Here is an 18,633-nt window from a genome sequence, read left to right as displayed (position 1 = left end):
TTGCATTTACATGCAAACAAGCAATTACACTTAATGCTGTTGGCTGGTTTAACGTTTTGTTATACAATGCATTTGTATTTTATAGGCTCATTATAACTTTTCTCAAAGGAGATGTAACTGATACTAGCAGCCCCCAGATAAATATTGCGCTAAAATAAAATTGACGGTGTTGTTGCAATGTGGTTGTATACAGTATAAGTATAGGAAATACACAAGTCAAGTACAACTAGTTCAAATTATGTTTCAGTAATAGTAATGATTCATTAAATAATTTCATGACATTAGTTACCTTTCAAAGCCGATCCTCAAAGACAGTCGGAGTCAACCTTGCCTCACCTATGACAAACTTGAAATGAATGACTATGGAAGGTAAACAGACTGAGAGGTTATCTGGCTCGGTCAGGTGTAAACCGTTTCTTGTTCTCCTTTTGATCTGACATGAAAATAAAGACGAAAGTACAGTAATTTTCTTGCGATCTTCTAATCTAAACAGGTCTAATCACAGACACTGATGCGCATTTGGGGTGCCTACACATTAGAGCACAGTCATTGCACCACAGCCGGGAAACAGGGTGTGCTGAGCAACACAATTGAATGAGAACTGAGATCCTTTTATATTTTTCTCGTTGCATCACAAAAACTGCGGTGAACCTCATTTCATGAATCCTTGTATGGATTGAGTAAATCAAGTAATTAGAGGCTTTAGTTTGGATAGCCAGCTATCTGCTCTGATGCACATGAAGGCAGGGTAGTAATAGTATAATTAGAAAGTAGCCAGCAGCACCAAAGGGTTAGGTGGCAAACACTGGCCAGGACACACATAGTTTGTTATTACCCCTTTGCAGTTATCATTGGATGTGGCAGCATCCTGTCATGTTTTTCTTTTTATCTTCGTCTGATGACATATGATGGACCATCGTCTGTTTCCATAGCAGGATGGGGCCAGTTGGGGCTCCAGTAATGACTCATCAAAGTTAGTGTGAATACACATATTCCAGCAACTTTGTGTAATGAGTCTGAGAAGAAAATCGGCGCAAAAACGTTTAAACTATCCACTCAGCCCCCCCACCACGGATTTGAGAATTCTGGGCTACGATCACCAAAGTAATTGTTCAACAATCTCTGCTTTTCATCAGGGGGTGGTTGTGGTTTTGTAAGAAACATGCCCCACTTGAAGCAACTGAATATTTTAGACTAAACGGAGCCTAACTGCAGCAGAAGACTTGGTATTTATAGATATTTTGAAATGACTGGAAAAGTCACTGAAATAGTTTTCCCAAGAAAAACGTTTAGTTTTTTGTAACACAGTAGATCAGAAATTGCCAATGAATAAAAGGGCAGAAAGAAGGAGTGTGGTTATCACATGATCTTTAATAAAACAAATATATTCCAAGTTTTCTATTTATAACATTTTCTTATAAAACAATATGTATAACACATTTACAAAGCATGCAGCACCATGTCTTTATAATACTGGTGTTGACAGAATTCAATAGCTCAATTAAGTGCCACTTTCAGGATAATATTTACAATACAGTAATTTACTGCAATAACTGAGGCTTGAAGTTCCATAAAAAGAGAAACAAAACATCTTTGCCATTACTGGCGACTTGTATCGATTTTCCCAAGACTTTCTGAAATGTCACTCCCTAACTTCCGACTCCTCATTTGTTGATTGGGAATCGGATCAGTCCGTCTTGCACTGCTGCATCCCTCTGGGTGTATCACTTTTCCAAGAATGGTGTCTATCCTTCCGGGTGCTGTTTTGTGTCAGCAGCTTTGGCAGGAAGGAATGTCTTAGGTGTTGGGTGTCTGTGTGTGTGTGTCAGCATCTCTGGTGTGTAGAAGGCTGAAAGTGTTTGTTCCGTGTCTGTGACTGATTCTATGGGATTGCTGGGAGTGTGTGTATTTCTGTCTCTATGTGTGTTCACACTTTGGTGTCAGCGTCTCTGACAGGTGTGTAGGTTCCGGGCTGCTGTCCTGCTGACACTGTGGTCTTGCTCTCCTTTCTCAGGTCGGCACGCCAGACTGTCGCCACAGTCACAGCGCTGGAACAGCTCCAAGCCGTGGGTGCCTTTCCTGCGGTGGCGCGTACACACCTGGCCCTCCGTCAGCACAGGCTTGCAGATGCGAGACCAGAAGTGTCTGGCGCAGCACAGACCGTCAGAGCAGTCAGCAGACCTCAGGCAATTGTCGCCTTCCTGGCCTGAAGAGAGAGGGTGATGAGCATATGTTACGTGAAGCACGCTTCAATGAAAACTGCTTGGGCTTCTTTTGAATGAAATTCAAGATTGATAATATCCAAACAAAGCGCTCACCTTTTGCAGCTTGAAGCTGATTGCTGTGGGCTGTGGGAGGTTTCTTGGCGTGATGCTCCCCAGTCTTATTGTGTTTGTGCAAGCCAGTTATGATAGATGCATCTGTGCCATCGATGTCATTTGCCTGGCAAACGCCTAGAAAGGTGAAAAGAAATAAATGTTAGGGTCTGTATTTGATACGAAATTGAAATGAATGGCGAGGCAAACATACAGACAGCAAGACTACAAGCAGACTTTTTCCAAAGTATCAGAATCATCGACAACTTGGTCTGGTATAAATGTCCTTTAATATTTGGCATGGGATGCCTATGCTCACCATTGCTGCACCGGTTTCCTGCACAACACATGGAGTCCCGTGCGCAACGCTTCCGGCTCTTACGGCAGGGCAGACAGGCGCCGCGGGCGTCGTTGCAGAATTCATCACCGTCACAGTCTTCATCATCTGTGCAAACACCTGACTGCTAAAGTTTGGGAGAAACAAACGGATCGTGCCATTGGAATATTAAATCATTACGTATAGCCCATAGACAAGAGTGACTTTATATCGCGCGCTAAAACGGACTTTTACGCACGCGAGGGGTAAATTACCTGTAAGGTGTCCGCGGGTAATTTATGTCCCAGGCTACCGGGGGGCGAGGTGCGCGGAGTCGGACTGACAGTTTCGGCACCTTTGCCGCCCGAAGTGCCGGGCAAGTTTTTGATGGCGTTGGAGTTTACCAGGACGGTCCCTGCGTAAACGTCCCCAAGGTATCCAAACAGAGTGAGACAGACAGCCAAGAAGCGATGCGCCGACGTGAAGTGCATGGTTCTCCTGTTAAATTCTGCTATGTTGCCAAAACACGAAGGGGGAAAAAATCGTCTGTTTTGCTGTAAAAGGAAACTGCGTGACAAAGTTCCAAAGGGCCCTTGAATCCGTTTCCAGAAGAGTCGTCGGTGCGATGCTTTCGGAGCCTCCTGACTCAAGAGTGCTGGGATGATCTCTTTATACACGCGGACCTGTTTGTCTTCCCGCCCCTCGCTGTGCACAACAAAGGCGGAGGGGTGGAATTTCAAAGAGACATTGGGGCACTGTACGGAAATGGTCAGCCATTCTACCCGCACATGACTGCCTTTTACAATGTGTGTGTGTAATGATAATGACATGCAGTCCGAGTGCCCATCACAAAGACAAAAACAAATGATGTGCAAACAGGATTTCTTTCATTTTCTTTGAAGGTCCACCGGTTTAGTGGCTTTTGCTCTGTTTCAGCACAGAGTCAAGAGATGTATTTGAACATTAAATGTGGGATTCGCTCCTATGATGACTTATGGTTGCCATTTCCCCGAATTTAACATATATGACACATTTATTTTGTGCTTTTGAGTTATTCAAATGATCAGATTTATTTTCTCCAAAAGCGTTGAAGGCACCAGTTTGCCATTTATCAATTTTGGTTTATTTGAATGACTTTCTGACTAAATTAACATAAAAAAACAAATCCATTCGACGCAAAATATTGGAGCACAATTTATCTGATTTCTCTTCATAACTGAAACGAAAACTAAAAAAATCCCGGGAAAGGTTTCTTTCAACGCTGTGTTGCGCTTCTCTTTACAAAGCTGTTTGGTTATTCCAGTCTTCTTTGACATTCAAGTAGCCTACAACCCTTCGGCTGAAGACAGTGATTGAAGTTACTAGCGTCGATTAACTGGGTCTACTTCATTTGATCCTTCTGATTGCGGAGGGGGCAATTATCCTCCAAAGTGTGCTTGATTACACCAGTGGCGGACATCAATGTGTGGGATATGCAAACCATTAAGGGGTGTGAAAAGTTTACCGAATTAATGGACTTCCGCGGCGAGGCCTTTCAGGCTTGACTGACACATTGAGATTAAAGGCAACTCTGATCTGTCCCGCTCTTTGACCCTTTAGGCTCCTAAGGAACGGGAACTCTTCCTTGCAGGGGGGAAAAAAAGCGTCATTAAATACAGAAAGTCGACCATCCCAAACCCGGCCAGACAATTTCGCCCGTTTTATTACTACTGAAACCAGTTTGATTTAGGTTTGTTATATTAAAAAAGTATTGCAGATATGTAAAAAAAACTGCGCGTACAGCTCAATCCGACACGCCGAGGAACACAGGTGCTGAAGTCCGCGATGGAAACGAGCCGTTTAGTGTATGAAGATATCTTGGCACTTGGACGTCATCTGCTGGTCGCGTAGCTCACATTTGTGTGTGATGATGTTTGTGTGTGTGTGTGTGTGTGTGAGAGAGAGTGCGTGCCTAGATGCGCCATAGACAGCCGACAAACAGGCTGCAGCACTTTGCGCGTCTGAATTGCTGTATGTCTTTTGAAGTAGAGCTTTTATCTCCACTTTACTAAATGTCAGAGCTGGTGAGGTGAGCTCCTTTGATGCACGTTGATCCCCTTTGATCTGGCAGAGGTGTCACCTTGTTGTTATGGCTGAAGCCATTTCCCTGACCCCAAAACAGATTTGTTGTGCGAATAACACTGAGGCCAGAGAAGCCGAATCATGCGCACTTAAGAGTAAGTGGATGACATTAACTCAAGGACCGATTATTAGATCTCAGGCGACCTCAACCAGTTCACGTCGGGCTGAGCTGCTCTTGAGGGAGATCCGTCTCCCCTGCAGCTCCCTCTTGTGGCCACAAACTGTAACGTCTCCACGGCGCACACTTTGAATCACTCGTTCGAGCGGTTCAAAACAAGTAAGAGACAGACAGCACTCAAAATGTATTGTTTTTACTCTATAATTTTAAAAATCTTACAGGTGGCACTCTGCAAACTTAATTCACAGCAGAATAAACAACACAAAACAAGGCAAATATCAGGTCACATCGCAGAAGGCGGTCGACAAAAGACTGAAAACCAGTGGTTTGTAAAGTGATGGCATACATAAGGCTTAGTGATAAACATAAACCGCCCTTAATACAGCAAAAATACTTATGGTACACACACAGAACTAATATTTCGTAGCTCTGCATCAACATTATTTCACGGTTTACATCATGTAAATGTAAGTGGCGATGAAATATGAATTGAAGCTGTAATAAAATGAGGATTTGGATGTCGATACATCATGATTAAATGCCATCATACCATCAATGATTGTCAGCACTGCAAAGGAATGTTGCTTTCCAACCTGTGAAATGTTCCAATCTGCAAATCATTCTTGCCATCTCTACATGCTTTCGGGACTGAAACAGGTGACGGATGGATGGTCCCTCCGAGCAGTGATTCGTAGTTGACTTTAAATTTGGCCACTTGGGGTTGACTACTTAAGACCATTTGGGATTGTAGAGACAGGCATGTCATTGCTGCAATATCAGGTATTTGTTCTCCATAATTTCAAATACCAATGCTCCGGTTGAGAGACATCAAAAAGCAGAAAGCAGGAATTGTATTTCTGATGCAGTTTTGTCAGCCATCAAATAAAATGATCTTTCCATGGTGATTAATGCATTTATTAGATATAACCAAAGGATGAGAAGCAGCCATCTAAGAGGACACATAGGTTTCTGAGGTGTATATGTGTTCATGCAGCATCAAATAGGACTTGTGATCTTCATTCATTATCTATGCCATTGATTTAAGGCACTTGCATTTCTGCAGATTTTATGCTCTGATTTTTTGACATGAGAAGTGATGAGTTGGGTGTGAGTTTAAAACAATAAATCTGCCTCATTCTTTCTTCTGTGCTATTAGAGGACATTTTTATAAGATGAATTTAAGTCTAAATGGGAATCTGGTATTTTGCCTCTCAAGACGAGAATTGTTAATTTATTCATGGATGAACTTGTTTAAAAACCTCGGGAATACCATGTAGCACACATGTCAAATGGTGTCAAGTGATTTCCAACAAATCCTCACTCAAATTTACAAATGGACACAAGTCTCCAATTTTCTAAAGAGGGGAGTTAAGTACGTCACAAAGGAATAGAGCACAAAGAAACACTTTACAAAACAAAAGCCAGTACTGTCATTTCACCATCGCTTAACTATAATTTATCAATAACAGCACCGAAGACATTAAAACCTTGTTCACAGTTATTTCAGAAATATACAGGCGCATACTGAGGACGAGGCATTTGGGTGACTTAAAAATAAAATGAAGATGTATGCAGAAAGTATCGAGAAACATTCGTATGAGTAATTAAAAGCATATTAAATAACAAAAAAATGTCACTTTATCCAATCAAATTAAAATTAGGTTTCGCTATTTTCTTTCAGTTAATGGTCTTAAGTGCATAAGGACAGATTGCTTCATGGAATAACCAGCTGATGTTCAATGTGTGTGATTCATTAAATATTAAGCAGGGCACTTTTAAGAGTCACGTCTCTTTCCACTGAAAGCACAGTGTTTGTGCTTTTCACGGTAAGTTAATCTCATAGAACGTATTTGATTATGGGTGTGGTCATGTGTGTGAATGTAAATTCAAATACCACGTCCCATGCATGCAGTACGCCATAAGGATGTTAAATCAGAAGATAATCCGAGACATTCAGGTTGGTCTTGAGCACTTGATACCAGTTTTGCTTGCAAACTGTAGCGTATGGATCTATTGGAGATGTCACAAACCAGGGAGCAACTGCAGGGACATCTGAGATTCTCCACATTTTTCACCAAATATTGCAAAGAAAAAAACAACCCAGAAAAAAAAAGAAAATCAATCAGCAATCATCATCTTTTTTGAGCAGTCCACATTTCTCAAATTCTTATTTATCTTAGAAACCAAAACTTAGACAATTATCTAACATTCATCCACCCGCTAAACATCTTTCCCTGTTTCAAAGAGAAAAGCTGGCTCCACTGTCAGCCTGATTTGTGTGTATATGTGTGTATCCCTGCACTTTCTTTGCCTTTTGAGCTGAGTGTAAGAAAACACTGAAGAAGTGCTACAGCGGTCCCATTATAAATGCTTGTTCTAGAGCCACAGTGAAATAAAGGCATATCGGTGACCCAGAGGGTTTGCCATCCATCCATTTATCTTCTTTTCCATATCCTCTCTTTCTTTTTAAAACAGTTTTTTTTTTTACAACCCAACCATGTCCTCAAGACGGCCTTCAAGCCAACAAAAGAAGAGTTTCTTTTGGTTTTAAGTCGAGAGAAGGTCTTCAAAAATCAACGTCCCAGCCGGAGTTGTCGTCGGGAGGCGGGTCCTCGATGTCCTCTGGGAAGCTGTCAAAGTTACTCGTGTCCACGGCTGATGTCACCTGGTGGAAAGGCAGAAGAATTGTTCTGTGAACGACTAAACATGCGGACAAAAAACATACTTCGAATACAAAATTGATCACAGAAGAGCAATTAGAAAAGAAAGATGAGGCGTATCATGATAGTGCACTTACATTAGGGACGATAGGAGGGGTCAATGTTCCCTTCTTCAAGCCCTCCCAGTTAAAGCCCTCAAACCATCTAAAGGAAAAACAATATTTACTTACAAAGATACTGGGGGAAATTAATCAATGAGACGAATATATTACAAAAGACATATGACACATAATAAAACAGATTAAGGACATACTTGTGCTTTTGAATGTCTTTGACACCATTTTTCAAGTTTCCCAGTCGTTCAGAAGGATTATCCCTGCATTAAAAAACATAATAAAACATCCGATGTTTCAGCATACAGAACCTTTAACTAAAATCCTGTAGGCTTCTAATTACAGCTGGAAGCGCCGACACTCACCTGCATAGCTTTTTAATTAGGTTGCCAGCATTTTTGGTAATTTTCTTTGGAAATTCTATCATGTCGATTCCTCTCAAGATGATGTTGTAAGTTTTCATGGGGTCGGGGCCAGAGAAAGGAGGGCTGCAAAACCGAGGCAAACATTGTCGTCTTCACAATAGTATTCAATTGGCTGTAGATCTTAGTGTTGTTGTGTATGATATTGATCATTTTATTCCTGCAAGTGTATTCCTGTAAAAAAAAGAATCCCCCTAACTCCTACACACGGCTTCTTTAAGACATTAGTGATATGGGCTTGTGTGTACCTGCCAGTTAAGAGCTCAAACATGAGGATTCCCAGAGACCAGTAGTCGGCTGAGATGTCATGGCCCTTGTTCAGAATGATCTCTGGTGCTACATACTCCGGCGTCCCACAGAAGGTCCACGTTTTCTTTCCGAATCCGATCTTCTTGGCGAAGCCAAAGTCGACCTAAGAAGAGGAAGAAGAAGAAGAAGAAGAAGAAAGACTTAGTTCCGTCAGTCCGATGAAGTCGAGCAGGAACATGAATTCATGTCTTGATTGTTTCTTCCTAATTTGCGTCACGTAGACTATTTTGTACGATGATGGCCAAGTTGTAAAGGGTACAATTATCTCAGTATTATTGTTTTCACTTGGTGCTTTGACAGGATAGAAAGAGTTGAGCAGCTGGTTGCTGACCTGCCAAAAGCAAGAACACTGATTTATCCAGCAACGGAGAGGAGAGTGGCAGCACACCAAAAAACACAACCTCCTTTATACTGTAAGTAGACTATAATTTACTGCCAACATTAGGCAAGTGTTCATTTCATTTGATCCTCCATGGTAAAAACATAGCAGGATGAAATTTCTCTGACAGGAGACGGAGAAAATGCATTTCTTTTGAGTGGTAACCCCTCGATGCTCTCTCACCAGTTTGGCATATCCTCTGTGGTCCAAAATAAGGTTCTCTGGTTTGAGGTCTCTGTAGATGATTCCTTTGGAATGCAGGTAGGCAAAGGCTTCCACCACACAAGCCGTGTAAAACCTGGTGGTCGAGTCCTCAAATGAACCCCTGGAAACGCAACAGATGATTGAGGTGTTAGGACAATTGCTGTAACTGACACTCTATTTGCGTTGCGGTACTTACGGTTATCATCATTCCCATTAAGTGAAACATGACAGAGCCAAAGCAATTCCCTTCTATTTGACCTGGTGAAGAGGAGCTTACCGGTCTCGAAGAATGGTCCACAGCTCTCCTCCCAAACACGCCTCCATCAACATGTAGAGGTACTTGCTGTCCTTGAATGTTCTGTAGAGTCTGAAAGCACAAAAGGTCAATTTTACCTCAAACGGCTTTAAATGCAAAAGGAAAGCTTTGTTGAATGTCTAGTTGGAGAAGTGTGATTCATTCATATTCCAAAGTTAAACTCTTTAAAGAGATGCCGACACAAGAATGTGCACAATACTTCTACAATAAAAGTCTTCATGCAAAGTAAGAGACACACGGCCACAAAGAACCCAGTCCTCTGACCCCCTAAAGCACCGATCCTTGTGACATGCATCAGAAAAGCAGTCAATGCGGCTGCTCAGTGTACCTAACGATGAAGTCAGAGTGGGCCTCCTGCATGATGAGTTTCTCTGAACGAATGTGCTCCTGCTGCCTCGTGTCGACAATGTGCCGCTTCTTCAGGATCTTCATTGCGAAGGTTTTGTTCTCGTCGCTCTTGAGCTGAACCTGCGGCGAGGAAAAGGGAGAATTTCAAGTACAAAGACGGGGCTGCGCAGCCTGTTGAGATGATGTGTAAAGATGTTGCTGCCGATGTGCAGCGCCCCCCCCCCCCCCTCCCCCCACCCACCAGCTCAACGCGGCCAAATCCACCAACTCCCAGAGTGTCGATGATGTTGAAGTCGGCGAGGTTGAGGTTGAAGAAAAATGCATTCTCCGCTTCGTATCTGTGACGACGGGGGAAAAAAAGACACAATAGAAAAGGGATTAGAGATGAGCTGAGCGACGAAGGAGGAGATAATCCACTTTCAACCACCTGAGACAAAGTACCCGTGTGCTCATTTGTTTGTGAATCTTAGAGGATTTACCTCAATGTGATCTAACAAGGATGTTATTGGGGATGCGGATTGTATTAATTGGAACAGGATGTGTTTGAGTTAAGTCCTCTGGAAGCTGTTTTTGAACACACAAGGTCTCCTCCCAGTCTTGATAGAAACCAAAGACGGGACGTCTGGTGCACCAGCTCACTCCTGATCTGGCTCTGACATACGTCCAATCACCACGTCACGGCATTGCAGAGCTGCCATCGGAAAACTGTGGCTTCCGCGTGAGCATAAGCTTCCTCTGCAGACGCCGTGTGTCTTTCTCTGAATGCTGCTTGATGCAGGCAGAGTTTTGTCAGCTCAGTCTCTGGATCAGTGGGCTCACGACTGGCTCAAGACTTTTCTGGGTCAGTCAGTCAGTCAAACGTCTTCCCCTCCGGGTCGACCAAAAGCAGCACAGCTGTATTCCACTGGTGGACATTTAGCAAAAATTCAAAATTTGACAAATAAAAGGGCAAATGACACATCGGATTCCAAGCACAGTCACTGTTTACTTTTCAAAAAGGCACTACTACTAGCATGTGAGATTTGCAGGTTATCTTTACATCTTTTCCCCCCCCCGTCACCTGAAAGCGGTGCCGGGACGCAAATCCCCAAACGCCCTCTGCTTAACAAAGGGCGTTTGGGTGGAGAGGTACAACCGAGAGTACATGCCGTCCTTTATTTGGTGTGGGACTGTTAATGCGGTGATGCCTCACACGTCGGTATACATTGACCAACGAGGGCCCATAACGAGGGAGGCCTCGTGAATTCTGTCTCAATATGAAGGGTCAGGAGTGGATCATTTTACACTGTATAGGCTAGTGTAATGGTTTAAAAGTAATAGTGCAATCTGGCCAACAGATGGCGGCATTGCTCCATAAAGCGTGTAAAGGTAAGGAGAAAATACCTGTACAAAAACTCCAAGCCTTTCAAAGCCAATCCAGAGAACAAAATCTTTTTAACTACAGAGACATCGTGGAGATTCAACCCATTTATTGCCTTCAGGGCTAAAGATGAACCTTTCTTTAAGTAAATAAAGACACAACCTTGAAACCAGCTGGCAAAGTTAACAAAAGCATGGTAATGAATTATAATGAAAAGTTTTCCACAGGAAAAAAAAATCTCTCACTAAAAGGAGCAACACAAAAACTCGTATAGATTTTTTTCAGACATAGCTCATCAATGTCTGTGGTTGAAGAAGCACTATGGAATGTGATACTAAGATGAGTAGATTTGACACTTTGATGACTGGAATCATTGAGAAGTAGATGCCATGATCTTGTAAAATGAACACCGAGCTCAGCTGCATCGTAAAATAATGTAATTCCATTAAACAGTATTACATTGTGTATTCTTTTTTTATTCCAGGAGTCCAAACAACATCAGGCAAAGCAACTGAAGATGAAAAATAGCCTTTATGCTAAGTCAGGGACGTTTGGTATTGAACTGTAATGTATTTCTGTTAGATGGCACATCTGTTACTAGCAACGCAATAAGTCTTCCTATGCAGGTCAAATAGCGCCCCAGTGGTTATAATCTGTGTCAGTGAACGGATGAGATCATAAAAAATGATGCAATCCCCATGTGTCTAAGTATGTGTGAGTGTGTGTGTGTGCGTATTGTTCTCATTTCCTTTGGTCTAGCCTGACTCAAAGGGACCTGACTCTTATTGAACTGCCAGCTCGAGAGACAGAGTGCGTGCTGAGTCATATTGGGTTCATATTTTTCTATAGATCTATCTTTCAATCTTTTTTGATGAAGACAGATTTTTTATAGTATAATATAAACTTGAAATTTGAGACCATTCCTCGACAGTTCTGAAAACAAAAGTGGTTCATAAGAAAATTCGGGACACAATTTAGACTGCTTGGTTTTTTTTAGATCAAGGAAACAGAAGTTTAAAAAAATATATATATATATATTAATGGCCTTTTCAAGAAAGAAGACAGGGCATGTGAGGAGAGAAAGTTCAAGAATGAAATGCGACATTATCCCCGAACGGATGCAAACCAAAGATGTTGCAGTTTAAAACTTTGGCCCATGGCTTTTTTCTCCTCAAACCTTAAACTGTATTGATTACATGATATTTTTTCAGACTTTCATTTGGCCTCCCTCTTAACAAAAAAACTATAATATATGTTTTAAGCACAGAAAAGCAGCAGCTTCAACAACAAGGTGCTCATGTAGCACAGAGCGTGAGGAGCCTTTGAAGAAAAGACCCGTCAAGCTGCATTAGTTTGCTGTATAGTTTGAGTACTGCAGCATGATATCTGCTGTGACCAATTGGAGAGGGTTTCCATCGCCATGGCATCCTACCTAAGAACCATATGTGCTCGGCGGGGCAGGAGGTGCGAGCAACAGACGACAGACACACACCACGCGGCACGGAAAGCTACCCTAATCAGGATGGAAAAGGCTTTGATGTGACAGATTTTGGCGAGCAGATTTTTAGATTAGCGAATAGGGTTGATTATTAGTTTTACAAATGACCATGATGAGTCGCTCATTTGCATGACATCAGTCTTAAATTAGCTTCCCTACAGACCATGGGATGGATGTGGTGGAGAATGCATGCTGCAGGTCTCTTTCTATTGCACTAAGGGGGGGACCTGGCCAGGACTGAATGCCACCGGCAAAAAACAATGCGACCCCTCTCATTATACCCGTCTCCCATTGTCCTCTTTTTTCCCCTAATTGCCCCTGTCCAACCACTAGGGTGTTATGTTTGGCTCTTTGATGACTGCATTTCACTGACTTGCAACTTGCAGTCCGCTGCTGACTCAAAGCATTGGACGAAAGTCTGGTCTTCTTTCCTATTTTCCTGCAGTCCCTTCATCTAAATCCCTCTTTCTGCTTCTGGGGCGATAAACTGTTCCTTCTCTGTCGCTCTCTGTAATTTGTCATTGCCGGTTTCCTGTTTCTCCTCACCTTGACTCCCAACATTGCACGCAGTGAGTGCGGTATCAGGTTATGCCAATAGGTAGCTGCCTGTACCCCAAGATGCCCACATCACCACCAAGGTGCCTTCTATAGCGCTATTCTCTTGTTTCCATAGCGACGGTGATTAGAGTACATATCCATTCCTCCAGAAATAGAGGTGAAGGTCACAAAGACACAATACATTTTGCCATGAGGATTTTTCTTTAAAAAAAAGCAGTCACAATTTCCAGCGTTTTTTCAACCAACAAATTACTTTTCAAAATTAATTGATTTAAAGAAGAAAAGGCAAAAAGGGACATAACCCAAACCAAAAAGAAAGATATGCATAGTGGGTATTTTAATTAATTTGTACATAACAAATTATTATAATTGTCTTACTTGGCTTTGGCATCAGCATCCTCATGGCCTTTACTGGAAACCTCCTCCAAACCTCCAATCAGGTGCTTGAATGAACTGAAACACAGACATCAAATATTCATCAGTCGGCATTTACAAAAAAAGCTGCTAAAGTATGAACAAATTACACAAAATTCAGTGACAATAGTTTCTATTCTTTTAGTACTTACGTTAATTTAACAAAAGAAAAGCCCAACCATTTCCTTTTTCGGGAAAACAATAAGAGAATTACAATACAATAGTTTACATAAAAATGTTCTCGCTGGTTTTAGCAGAACCAAATGACCTATTACTAGTGTGACTTCAGAGGATATTAAGATGAATAATTTTTACAATTACAGCTTGACTGCAGAATAACAAGCAGCATAAAAGGGCTAATTTTCTGAAATAAAATCCTCCAAAGTTGCACTCCCGGGGAAATCGTGTACATGAAAATAAATATTTATGCTTTGGCTCTTTCCATCTCAAGTGTGGCTGCCTAAAAGAACTAACTGAGACAGTTTTCATACGAGGCTCATCAAGCTGTCAGCCAGACAATGTAATACATCCGGGGTTTTCTCCTGTTGAGACCATAATGCCTGTAAGCAGAGACGCTTTCAGGCTCGTCTTTTCTTTAAAGTGTTTGGCTGCTCAGGGTTTCTATTGCGGCAGCGAATCTGTGACTCCCTGCCGTTTGTTTTGATTCCCAATCTCTTTCCAACTGTCTCCGTGTCCTCTGTTTGCTACTGCAATTATCCTCCTCTTACCTCTAAAGCTGCACTTTTTCATTTCCATGAAACACACATGCGCTGACATAAAGAAAACAAATCCATGCACACAAAAAAAAGTTTGAATACGATTCTTTGGGATCTGCACCCATACTGATAAAAACACACGGGCAATTTGGGCAATTTACTAGTTTTGGTGAGGTGGCGAGAGCATTGGCTGCTCGTATGACAGACAGAGTGAAAGGCCGTTATAACCACCTGAGCTCGATGAGTCACTCATTCACAATCCCCTCTGCAGGCTCTGTGGATGCAGTGTTCCTGAGGCTAAAGGAAGGCCCTGTGTAATCTGATACCATCTGCTCCTCGAGCCCGATCCATCTGTCTCTTCATTCTCACCACAGGACTCAATCCATAGATAGTGAACTGAGATAAACTACATGTATTATACTATTTACCGTATCAACTCTATAATTTAAAGTACCATAACAACTGGTACACATTGTGTTAAAATGGCGAACCACGCCACTGCAATGCAGCGCTGGAAATGTGGGTTTGATCTTTGAAAATCTCCTGCAAATTTCGGCGTTGATTACAATTCTTAAATAGAGTTGACTTGTGATTTAATACACATCCCTTCAAATCCGCTCACTTTAAACGTAAATCTAATAAATAGTTTGTGTGATTTCAAAACATTTGCAGGAGAATTAGAAGATGGTGATGACGCGATTTCCTTTTATTAGTCCCAAAGGTTGTGATCAGGCACTCGAACAAAAGGGAAAGGGGATCTCTATCCTGGAAAATCCACAATTCATCACATTTATTGAATTTGTATAGCCCTTTGGATCATGTGGGAAAAATTGGATGTTTCCAAAAGAGTTTGGTTTTTAGAGTTTAAAAATTGAAAGTAATGACAACTAAATGTGTGACATGTTCATCCGTAAGGTCCAGAAGTGGGTTCATGTTTATATCTGAGTAAAGATAACACCTAGAATTTGTCTTTGTTTGATGAATAATTGGGAGCAAAGCAGAATTTGAGGGGCTTGTTTTGCATGCCTGCCAGTTGCTATGCTAAAGAGACAAAAGGAATAATAACAGTCGATGATGCTTTGTAAAAAGGAAAACTGCACTGATACTCACTCTCTGTCGATGACTAGACAGGTGACTGCCTCTGCTGCAATGACGTTGGCTGTCCTTATGTCCTCCCTGGACAAAAACACCAGACAGCACAATCAGGCACAGAAGCAATATTGACACATTTGATCCGATGAGCACATATAAATGCCTTATCAGAGCTGCGCTGATGGAAAAACGTAACACCTGCTTATTGACAGTGTCTTATTCAACTTCATTCACTCCATTAATGCCCCAATTAAACAACGAAACAGGAACTCTCAACAGGCAACACACATAACTGCACGATTGCCATTACTCTTTATTATATTTGACTTCAAGTTCGTCTTCCTCTGATGAGTCGTCCCACGCGCGTGAGTCCTCAGAGTCCGTATCGCGAGAATCCATCCTGCGCCGTGAAAGACTTTCCCCACGCAGACTCCCATGAGGGAAGAGCTGTGACTCTCCCGACCCTCCGGACGAAAGACACTGCTGTGGCACTCTGGTCCTACATCAACCTCCAATCCAATTGTTGTGCTGTTCTCGTTAACGTGGACTAAGGTATTACAGAAAGGGGACAAAAAAATCTTCAGGGGAAGTCCCCTAAGCAGATTAATCCATGCCACAAAAATTTGGATGAATTTATTATCCCATTGAGGAGCAAATAAAAAGTCAAAACAGACTCTGTTGATTCAATAAAATCTGACAGTGCTGACAGTAGCTGACAATCACTCTCTGTGCGTGTGATCTGAACTCAAACATATGTCAGCCTTTTTTAATGAGCTGCGTGTCAACTGGCTTCTGCCTTCCCTCATCCACACACACACACACACACACACACACACACACACACACACACCGCTTCAGGAGCACAAAGTCACACACATGGACCCCGCCTCGCTCTCTCCGCTGACCCCGTTGAATAAAGGGCACAGCTGGTGGGGGGAACAACACATTTTGAAAGGTGAGGACTGCAGAGGAGACGAGTGCAGAGGAGTGTGTGTGTGTGTGTGTGTGAAGGGGGGCAAGGGGGACACGTCGGGGGCCCTCGCGCTAACGCGGCTAATGCAGTGTTTCATTCATGTCTGATGTGCTCATATGGCTTGTGGCCATGCTCTTAAAACACAACACTGCGGCCCGGCACCGCTCCACCTGTTCTTCTGTTTCGCCCACAGCACAGTTCAAAACTGAATAAGCGCACTTGCAGCCTAACCAGGGTGGAATGAAGACAATGCTACGCAACGTGGTTGCCCGCTTTGATTATGTGATGATTTGTTTGGGGAACGATAGTTGTAATGATTGACAGTCAGTGAGAATGTTTTTTTAATGGGACGAGTCATTTTGGGAACCCTTTCCCTTCCCATTCCACAAATAGTCAATTTGATTTAACTATGAGTGGATTTTTTTCTACTCCGTTTAATAATTGACAAAAAAGGGCTGCATTTAAAATGAACGTTTTCAAGAAATACCATAGATTTAAATAATTTATATAAATAAATAAAATTTATTTAAATAGCTTCTGTCATAGATTTCAGTCTAAGAAGGTTACGCAACACATTTCCCAAATGGCCGATATTAAAAAACAGGCAAACGTAAGCATACTGAATTGGAGTCATTCACTTACCATGGTGATAGAACAAAACAACACAATATAACACAACACTCGGGCTGTATTGAAATAGTGATACGGCTTAGTTGTCCTTTAGAGACCGCAAGGGCTTCCAGTGTGAGAGCAGCTTGTTACACCTGTCCCCTGCTGCTCCAGAGTGGCTGAAAACAACTAAGCGCTCCGTTGTGTTGATGCCAGCGACGTTTTATGAGAAACACAATCGCTAAACAACAAGTGTCAGAATGTTTCATTTGCATACTGCTGTGCCCGAGTCGTCCGACGGGATAAAGAAGGCTGCGCGCTTGTTATTCGCAGTGCAACAAGAAACACATTGGAAAAACAGACTCACACCCACACAAGGATGCACAAGCAAAGACACACACACACACACACACACAGCAGCTGCATGTGTGTGGATTGTGCTTTGGACGCACGCAGCCTGTGGTGTTGATGTCCAGTAGATATTTGAAATGAACCTAGTAATTGGACAGTGATGTGGTGTCTCGGGAGGAGGGTTATGAAAGTATGCGGCGACCTTGGCGGCTGGGAGAGGGGGGGGGGGGGGGGGGGGTTAGGGGGGAGTAAAGCCGGGGTCGGGGGGCAGGGGTGAGAACTAGAGGTGGCTCTGGGATGTGCAGCCAATAAGTTGTGCTTCAACTCTGTGACTGAGAGGTATTTAGGGGACTCTGCCAGTAAGTGTGCAGCTTTTTCCCATTAAGTACAGGATTGCTCTTTTTTTTACAAAGCAGGACCACTTTCCAATTTTCCATACCGGACGTTTTTTATGTATGAAGATCTATCTGACTCTTCCAGGCAGACACTTTCACACGCACGCACCATCTTTGTATTCAGGGTGCCTTGACAGCAATACAAAATAAAAAAAGACAAACAAAAGATTATAAGAAGATGAAGATGAGCAAAGGAAGGCAAATAATAACAAACCAAATAAGAAAAATTAAGCAATAAGACAGAATAGAATGTCAAACTGACAATGGACCATTAATTCATTAGGAAAGTATTCAAATGTGTGATGGCATTGAGTAATATAGTTATAGAGACATTATTACTGAAATATGTCCAATACGAAGAAGACGAGGCATTTTATAACAATTAGCAAACATGGTTTTTGGTCAATCAGTAGTTTAGAGTCTCCTTTAATATAGCATGAAGTTCTTTTAGTCCCATTTAGAGTAAAATAGACGACAAAGAAGGGTACGCCTTGGGCTACCTTGTGAAATAAAGGTCTCTACTATATAAGGCGTTTTCCACCACTGTGTGACTCGTCCAGTTCTTCGGACCAATGGGTGATGTCACAGTAACCTCGTCCACTTCTTATTCACTGTCCACACTAATACAGCTTTATGGGGTGATTTACAGTATCACAGGGCTTCATTGTTTGTCTGCAAGTGGTTTGGCAAGCACAACAATCACATCTCTGTTGTTGAGATTACATTTTTTTTTTATCTCTCACCCTCTACAAAAACACCCCTTCAGTCTCATACACACACACACACACACACACACACACACACACACAATTGGGGGAGGAGGCCAAGGTACATATTGTCTGTGCTCTGGATGGATCCACACCGCAAATGGGAGTTCACACTCCACCATTACGAGAAGAATGTGACATGAGATATGGTGTTGGTCCGTTTTTTTCAAGAACATTCACCACCCGCAATTTGAAACTCATTAAGGTCTAATCTTGCAGATAGTACACGTGTGATGTTTCTTCGGCCACAACAATGTTCACACATCACAGAGAGACGAG

At 42.3% G+C, this 18,633-nt stretch overlaps 2 protein-coding genes across 3 annotated transcripts in view; both read right to left on the bottom strand.

The window, feature by feature from the left end:
- Positions 1–1,358: 1,358 nt before the first annotated feature.
- On the bottom strand, positions 1,359–3,259 carry LOC119214247 (dickkopf-related protein 1-like). The gene is made up of 4 exons (XM_037465894.2): positions 2,907–3,259; positions 2,635–2,779; positions 2,319–2,453; positions 1,359–2,206 (listed from the first exon to the last, which is right to left on the bottom strand). The coding sequence occupies exons 1-4, from the start codon at positions 3,120–3,122 to the stop codon at positions 1,941–1,943; spliced, it is 762 nt and encodes a 253-aa protein (XP_037321791.1). The 5' UTR covers positions 3,123–3,259; the 3' UTR covers positions 1,359–1,940.
- Positions 3,260–5,044: 1,785 nt separating this feature from the next.
- LOC119214369 (cGMP-dependent protein kinase 1) overlaps positions 5,045–18,633 on the bottom strand; it is a 70,686-nt gene continuing 57,097 nt past the window's right edge. For both annotated transcript variants that reach the window (XM_037466102.2, XM_037466101.2), the window contains exons 8-18: positions 15,278–15,343; positions 13,416–13,490; positions 9,863–9,959; positions 9,602–9,741; positions 9,235–9,324; positions 8,937–9,078; positions 8,314–8,477; positions 8,009–8,131; positions 7,844–7,906; positions 7,668–7,734; positions 5,045–7,535 (exon numbers count right to left, since the gene is read on the bottom strand). In XM_037466102.2, coding sequence (XP_037321999.1) covers positions 7,437–7,535; positions 7,668–7,734; positions 7,844–7,906; positions 8,009–8,131; positions 8,314–8,477; positions 8,937–9,078; positions 9,235–9,324; positions 9,602–9,741; positions 9,863–9,959; positions 13,416–13,490; positions 15,278–15,343 — 1,126 coding nt within the window. In that variant the 3' untranslated portion in view covers positions 5,045–7,436. The remainder of the gene's footprint in view (positions 7,536–7,667; positions 7,735–7,843; positions 7,907–8,008; positions 8,132–8,313; positions 8,478–8,936; positions 9,079–9,234; positions 9,325–9,601; positions 9,742–9,862; positions 9,960–13,415; positions 13,491–15,277; positions 15,344–18,633) is intronic.

Source organism: Pungitius pungitius, chromosome 13 (genome assembly GCF_949316345.1).
Source record: "Pungitius pungitius chromosome 13, fPunPun2.1, whole genome shotgun sequence".
Classification (NCBI taxonomy): Eukaryota; Metazoa; Chordata; class Actinopteri; order Perciformes; family Gasterosteidae; genus Pungitius; species Pungitius pungitius.
Note: the sequence above shows the minus strand (reverse complement) of the source record. Positions and strands in the feature narration are given on the sequence as shown.